This window comes from Gastrolobium bilobum, unplaced genomic scaffold, assembly GCF_033153095.1.
Source record: "Gastrolobium bilobum isolate Gb01-03AN ecotype WA unplaced genomic scaffold, APGP_CSIRO_Gbil_v1 utg3001, whole genome shotgun sequence".
In the NCBI taxonomy this organism is placed as follows: domain Eukaryota; kingdom Viridiplantae; phylum Streptophyta; class Magnoliopsida; order Fabales; family Fabaceae; genus Gastrolobium; species Gastrolobium bilobum.
The window spans coordinates 121,883-129,885 of NW_026898188.1; the positions used below are offsets into that span (position 1 = coordinate 121,883).

General features: G+C 39.2%; 1 protein-coding gene across 1 annotated transcript; it reads right to left on the reverse strand.

Annotated features, from left to right (window-relative positions):
* Positions 1–1,425: 1,425 nt before the first annotated feature.
* Positions 1,426–4,109, reverse strand: LOC133313670 (root phototropism protein 2-like). Its single transcript, XM_061515067.1, has 4 exons — positions 3,568–4,109; positions 3,413–3,482; positions 2,200–3,318; positions 1,426–2,082 (listed from the first exon to the last, which is right to left on the reverse strand). Exons 1-4 carry the CDS (start codon positions 3,621–3,623, stop codon positions 1,597–1,599), a joined length of 1,731 nt encoding a protein of 576 aa, XP_061371051.1. The 5' UTR covers positions 3,624–4,109; the 3' UTR covers positions 1,426–1,596.
* Positions 4,110–8,003: the final 3,894 nt, after the last annotated feature.

The window sequence follows — 8,003 nt, forward strand, 5'->3', positions numbered from 1 at the left end:
TATATTGATTTCCCCAAAATGTCATTATTTTTTTTATTTAAACATAATATAAAATAAATTATAAATATTTCTTACATCATATATAATTGGTTTGAAACATTTTTTATTATTTTAATCAGAATTAGTGTAATAGATACATAAGTTTTGCAATATTTGATTGATTACAATTTTGTATATGGAAAAAGTATTTCTCTCATTATTTGAGAAAAAATTTATCTCCAGCTCAAATAATGTCATTTTGAGTATGGAATTTTTTAATTGATTTTAGGCAAATCTGCCCGCGAAGCTCTTATTTAAGATACCTCCCTATTGTTCGTGCTCCTCACCGTATGACTTCTCGAGTATAAGATTAAAAAATTATAATTATAAAGACTAATATAACTCTGCAATATATTGAAATTATAAAAACACCTAGATTTCTGTTTCAAAACGACGTCGTTTTGGGTTATACCAGATAAATCCTTTACCCTTTGTATATTCCATTTACTATAAAAGTTCCTCAGGAATTCATTAGAGGAGTGTTTTCAATAAAAATAGTTTGTTCTTGGATCACTTCGAACTTGAGGCGAATAACTGATGAAAAGTATCACCACGACATGTAAATTTTACCATTTCATGCATTTTTCTCAGCAACTACTGGTCTATATGTGAAAATTCATCGATGTGATTTAAATGTCGAACGTCCAATGGTATATTTATTTTGAAAGCAAACCTACAAATTATTCTGGTTCTGAAGGGATAAACAAGTTGAAAATGTGTGGCAAAGCAATTATATGGATGAAAATAGTTATATAACGACTTGCTGAATTGAATAGAACTAATTAACTATTTTACTTTGTTATTTACTCTCTAACTATAATTATCATTCGTATTGCCATGGCTCGTGCTTCCTCCAAGGTATATACACCCTTTAAAATGAATGCAGCACATAAATTTGAAGAAAAAACTTTTAACATGTGATGGAGTCGGTTGAACCTGTGGCTAATGGGTACTTGAACATGACCTTATCAGAAAAGGAAATTTTGATGCAGAAAGATCCTCTTCCTCCAATTGAAGAGGTCTGATTGGAGTTTCAAATTGAAATTTCTCCTTTAACATTTTTTGAAAATAATAGAAAGAATAGATCCTCAACTTGTTTAAGGTCCGTACATTGGGAAGTTGAATTTTGTCCTGAATCCTGATGCTGTTAAGCAATATTCACTTGCTTCTAAGAAAACAGCGACTACGAAACTTTGGATTGAAAAAGTACAAAAACATCTTGCATATTTTGGATGGAAAATTGAGCGGACAGAATCTAAATTTGGTGATAATAAATTTCTGAATATTTATTTCATGTTGCTATAAAAAAAAAAAAAAAATTATTTTCGCCCCCAATTAAGAATCCTGACTTCATCTCTGTGCACATAGACATCATAGAAAGCACGAAAAGAGAGAGAAGAAAAAATAATAAAGACAAACTAGAAACCTATTCAACCAACACCGCCATAATAATTAAGCACATCCTACCCAAAACAAATTTCATCTTATAGTTTTTTTGACACAGATATAATCAAATGAAATAGTAACAAGTAACGACGGATAGAGAAGAAAACCAATCTAGGAAATAGAGAACCTTCTTCTTCTGGGCTTGGTCAAGTCCATAGGCCCATCGTCAATATGGGACGTGTCCTTGGACCCATGCTTGAACGGGTTCAACTTGTTCAGTTTCTTGGACACTGACGATAAGAACGTGGGCTTTTTGGCGGACACCGACCCTTCCTTCATAGACGACGTCGTTCCATTAACGTTATTCTGCAAATCAGAAATGTACATCTTCATCTTCATCAGCTCCGTCCGCAACTCCTCATTCTCCCTCACCAAAGACACGTCCGTCTGCAGCTGATTCCCCGCCGCCGCAGCGTCCCGATCCTCCGCCGTCCCACTTCTAAGCTTTAACTGATCGTAGTACAGCGCGTGAAGCACGATCTGCACGGGCAATCGCTTGTTCTGCGACGCGTGCACACGCGCCTCGTAAGACAGTTTTAGCGGGTCCATCACACTGCACACCTTCTCCTTCTGTATCTCATCCAGGTTCGGGTGCACCTGCAAAAACACGCGGGCGCGCGGGGGATTATGAGATTAGTTACTAGTTACTTAAGTTTAAACGGTGTCGTTTCATCTATTCCTCCTGTTTGGGAACGGGATTATGTTATTACGTACCTTGAGGTAGATATCCACGGCGCGGTATAGATCGTCATCGAGTTTTCGTGCGCTTTTGGGGATGAGGATAGCGATGCCGTTGAACTTGGAGATGGTTAGTTCGCTGTACGCGGCGATCTCGCCGAGGTATGCATCGACGGTTTTAGCCACGCGCTGCATCGTGGCGGAGCAGACATCCCTGACGTTGCTGCCTGCGTTTAACACCGACGTGCTCTTCTCCTTCTCCACGAAGCCGGAGATGATCCTCCGTACGCTGTCCAGATCTAAGAGCCTCTCTCCGTCGTACGTAAACGTAAGAACCAGTAGGTCGTCCACCGTCACGTGCTCCAGGATCTCCGTGATCCGCTTCTCGAGCTCGCGCTTGCACCCGCTCGAGGTGTGGAGGTGGATCGCGCACCGGAGAAGGCAGCAGAGGAAGTTGATCGGAAATGCCGCTTTCTCGGATGGGAAGAGATGGACGATGGACTGCAGAAGCTCGCGTTGTTCAATTCTTGATTCCGAATCGAAATCGCCGGTGTCTGATGACAGGATTCCTCCGCCGCCGCCGGTTTGGTCCCGGACTAATTCCCGGAGCGCGCGTTCTGTGTACGTCATTAACGCTCCTGCCAAGGTTAGGTACTTGGCGCCGCGCTGCTTCATGGCGGAGATCACTTGCCCGAAGGAATCGACGTCGAGGACGGCAAGCTCCTCCGTCCACCAGTTCGGTGGTGAACGGCTGGGAAAGTTGGACTCGCTGCAAACCTTGTTACTGACGGCTTCGACGCAGCGGTTAACGATGCTGAGGTTGTCGACAAAAGGGTGAAGATGCCGGCAGGACTTGAGGACGACGACGGCGCCGGGGAGGCTAGAGAGGGCGACCTGAGAGAGGAAGTCTTCCGTTCTTCCGGCGAGGTTGCCATCGCAGTACTCGTCGGTCATCTGGAGGAACACGGCGGCGCAGTGCAACGCAGCGACGTTGTGGACGGTGATCTCGAAGTTAACGCCGTAGCAGAACTTGGCTGCTTTCTCGAAAGCTTCTAGACTTCCGGGTATGTCCGAGAGGTCTATTCTGGTGAGGTCGCTCTCTCCTGATTCCACTATCAGCTTTCTGATGTAGTTGCTCTTTGCCACCAGCATGAACTGTAAACATTTCCAATAGTTAAATTTGAACCCTTTTCACATGCACAAAATCACAGAGATAATACAATTGGCATGCAATGCATTGTTTTGCTACCTTGTGGAGAGAAAAATGGGCTTCTCCAACTTCAACTATAACATCGCTTGGAATTTCTTGAGAGAAAACCCTGCAATAATGCAAGTCATATTAGGAGAACAATTAATTAAAGCATGGGTTTGTAAAATGGAGGAAGGGAATGAGGTGCTGTTTACCATTGCCCTGTTCTCTCCATGGCAAGTGAGAGTCTGGTGGGGCTGGGAGCCGCCATGAGCTGCTGTGCTTGGTTTTCTTTTGGTCTTGAATTGAATTGTTTTGTGGTTTGAGAGAAATAGTGGTTTACATTTTAAATGGTGATGGTCGATTGTTATAAGGAAATTTTGAACCCTGTAGCTTCACTTCCTTGTCATGATTTTATCTTCATGAGTTGTGAGTTTATCCCTGCGGTCACTGTCTATCATTTGCTTTTCTATCAATTATTGTTATTTTACTTATTTTATCTTTTTCAGTTAAAGTGATTCCTTTTGAAGATAATATATCCTACGTCATTTTCCCTGCCCTAGTTTGCTAGCTGCTTCCAGTCCAGTTCACACAAGTGGGAAGTTTGAATTCAACAATGACATTTCTTATTGGCTCCACTGGGTCTTGTTAGTTGTTACCGACACGAGCTCCATCTGCTATTGTTTCTTTCTCTCTCTCTTTTTTTTTTTTTATGCATATTGTTTCTTTCTCTTTAACTGAGGTTTATCTTACCTGTTTCCCTTGCTTCAATCTTCATTTTCTATTTTTTAACTTTACATAATTGATATATATATATATATATATATATATATATATAGGGCTTAACATTTCTGCAGCAGCCGTAAATAGTGTTATCTACCGCTGACACAGAAAAGTGGGCCCCACGGCTTTAAAAAAAAAAAAACTCAGGATCCGTTGTCGTATCCTAGGATTCGGACGTGTATCCTTGCTTGCTGTATGTACAGCAGCTGCAGAAATCATTTTGCCATATATATATATATATATATATTGAGAATAATGATTCAAGATTTGACAATGATTGTATAGGTTTTCTTACGAATTATATGTGTAACTTTTCTTCAAATAATTTGCATATTGGAGTTTGGAAATGATCCAGTTTGTTCAATTTTGCATGCCTGAATTAGAGTACAAGGAGAGGTCATTGATTAAAAAAAATTAAATTTAATTAATTAAAATAACTAAAGATTTCGTTTACCAATATTGAAGTTCCAAATTGAATAAAAAAGTTGTTTACCGTTGAACGTTTGTGTTTGTCAATAGGTCAATGATATTCATTTTAAGGCTAACAATTCGGGTGAGGCCTCACAGCTTTGCACCTCACGAAGAAAAAAAGGGATAGAAAAAGACAGTTGTTCCTTTCCTTCGTCACGAGAAAAAAAATTACTAAAAAGTCACTTGGAAATTCCAAGAGTATTGTAAAGGGAAACCAGTTGCTTTTAATCAGAAGTTTTCCGTAGAAAACATGTTATTGTTACATTATTCAACTAATATAAATATTACATTTTGTAACATCTAAATTGATATTTCCCTCCTAAGGGGGATGAAAATCCTAGAGATGTATAACATGCACGGGAGTAACAGTTTAGCCTGTTGTTTCAGTAACTGTTTATACTTTATATTGCAGGCAGGGAAAAAAAAAAAAAAAACCTTGCATACTTATCATCTATGAAGCACCGACACTTCTAAAACCTTGACGTGTCGTGTCCGACACTTCCCGACACTCTCCGACACTCCGACACTTCCCGACACTCCAACACGCGTTATAGAAATTCAAAAAAAGGTTCAAAGGTTACGTTGCGTTGAGTTTTTAATTCCAACTATTAGATTCGTTGGATTACGATTACCATTATATTGAATTTAATATAAATATTTGGGAAATCTTATGTTTTTTTGCAAAATTGATGAATATTATAAATTTAGTTTTGTTTTTTATTAAATTATTGAATATTTAATATAATATACACTACATAAATTAAAAATATTATTTAATATCAAAACGTGTCCTAATGTGTCGAAATCTAATATTTTTTAGAATTAACGTGTCGGAGTGTCGTGTCGTATCGTGTCACGTGTCCCGTGTCAGTATCGGTGCTACATAGCTTATCATATTTTGGGAGGTCATTTATTCATTAACTCCCAGCGACAACATCATCCATTTACGTTTTTACCATCTCCATCTTCTCGTTTTAATATTGTCGTTAGTACTCTGTTATTATGCTACATTATCATTTTATTTTCAATAACCTGGTATGATTTTGAGGTTGTATTTAACTCAGAAGATATTAAAATCCGTTAAAAAAAATTAATATTTTTTATATTATAGAAAATAATTTTATTTCCTATATATATATATAAAAATATGTGAGACTCATGTTAGGTCACGTAAAAAAAATAAAAAAAAATATGGATCTCATATATTTTCAGATAATTTTATCTCTTATAATATAAGAAACATTAAAAAAAAAAACATTGAGGGAGATAAATGATATCAAAAGATGAGTTCACTTTAACCTTGTGTCGTCATAGTCATGGACTCATCGGTCAAATGTAACGTGCCTTTTAACTGTAAATATGTTCCCTCGTATATATAAAAAATGATACGAAGAATTGAAGAAAAGATGCATTCAAAAAGCCACAAGATGTAGGTCGGTAAGGAGGAACTTAGTTTACAATATATCATAGGTTTAAATTTTAATGTCACAATTGCAAAACGAAAAAATTGCGTACCAATTCTTGAGCCACGGTATATATATAAACTGCGAATATTCATGCACTTAATGTCTTAAGATTTTAAGTTTGATTGTAGTATTCCGAACCCACTTAATGTTACTGTCCATTTGGCCCATGATTAGTGATATCTTCCCTCTATGAGCTTCCCATGCACTGCCCAACAATTGGTATCAAAGTCCAGGTTCAATGGGTTCGGAAGGAGACAAGATTAAGACTGGTGGCATAACTCATGATAGAGATATGTTCAAGCTGACTGCGGACAATTTCACTTATTAGAAGTCGATAATGGAAGATCATCTCTACTGCAAAGATTTATATGAGCCCATTATCCTCGATGAGAGACCGGCAAGCAAAACCGACAAGGAGTGGGAGATCCTGAGTCGTAAGGCGGTAGCTACAATCAGAAAATACATAGACAAAAGCCTCTTTGAGCACGTGTCCGAGTTCATGAACGCGTACTAATTGTGGAACAAATTGGAGTCCATGATTCAAAAGAAGACTCCCAGGAACAAAGCACACCTGGTTCGTTGACTTGTGAAGCTGGAATACAAAGACGACATGAGCATAATTGAACACCTAACACCTACAAAGGGATTGTGAATCAGCTGTCAAAAGTCGAGATGAGAATTGATGACGAGATGCAGGCTTTGCTGTTGTTGAGCTAGCTGTCAGAAAGCTAGGATACTCTAGTGGTGACTTTGAGTAATTCGGCTCTAGAAGGAAAATTGAAGATGGATGTCGTAACAGATAGTCTCCTGAAAGAAGAAGTCAGGAGAAGAGAACAAGATGTTTCCAGCACATCTGAGGCCAACGTTGCTAAGAACAGAGGGAAATTCGACTTCCGGGGTAGAAGTAAGAGCCGGGGTCGATATCGTGACAGACGAGAAAAGTCTAGAGGCTGATCAAAGCCGAAATACGAGTTGAAGTGCTTCTACTGTGGGAAGCCAGGGCATAAGAAGGTAGACCGCAGGACTCTGCAGAATGGAGAGCAGAATGGTTCTGTGAAGCCGGATCAGATTATTCTCAAGAAGATGGAAGAAAAGAGAACCACGACTGTGGTTACAAATGCTAATGTCGATATATTCTTACTTGGTGAAGAAATTTTGAACGTCGCATATGACGACTGCACCTGGATTGTTGATTCTAGTGTCTCTTTCCACGTCACCCCACATAAGGGATTCTTTTCAGCTTACAGAAGTGGAGATTTCAGGGTCGTGAAAATGAGAAATCAGGTGACTAGCAAGATTGTTGGTGTCGGTGATATAACCTTGACCTCGGATATAGTGTGTCGACTTATTTTTAAGTATGTAAGACATGCACCTGACATGTATTTAAACCTAATCTCGGTTGGCAAGCTAGATGTTGTCGGGTTAGTGAACTACTTTGGAGGAAGTAGATGGAAGCTGGTCAAGGGAAAATTGGTCATGGCTCGAGGTATGAAGGAAGGTTCCTTGTATGTGATGCAAGGAAAGATAAATGGTGGAGAAGCCAATTTTGTTCGAGATGAACATAGCTTGGATCTGTGGCACAAGCGCCTCGTCCATATGAGTGAGAAAGGGCTCCAAATCCTGAACAAGAAAGGATTATTGACCGGGTTGAAAGGGTAAGCGTTGGAGAGTTGCACGCACTACCTAGCTAGAAAGTAGCACCAGTTTCTTTTGTAAGACCAGATCAACCCAGACGACACAGGTATATTCTTGACCTTGTCCATACTGATGTCTGCTCCATGTCAGAGAGTTCTCTTGGAGGAGCTCAGTATTTTGTTTCATTCATTGAAGACCATTCCTGCAAAGTGTGGGTTTATTTGTTGAAGTCTAAAGACTAGGTACTCCAATCCTTCAAAGAGTTCCATGCTATGGTGGATAGGGAGATTGGCAAA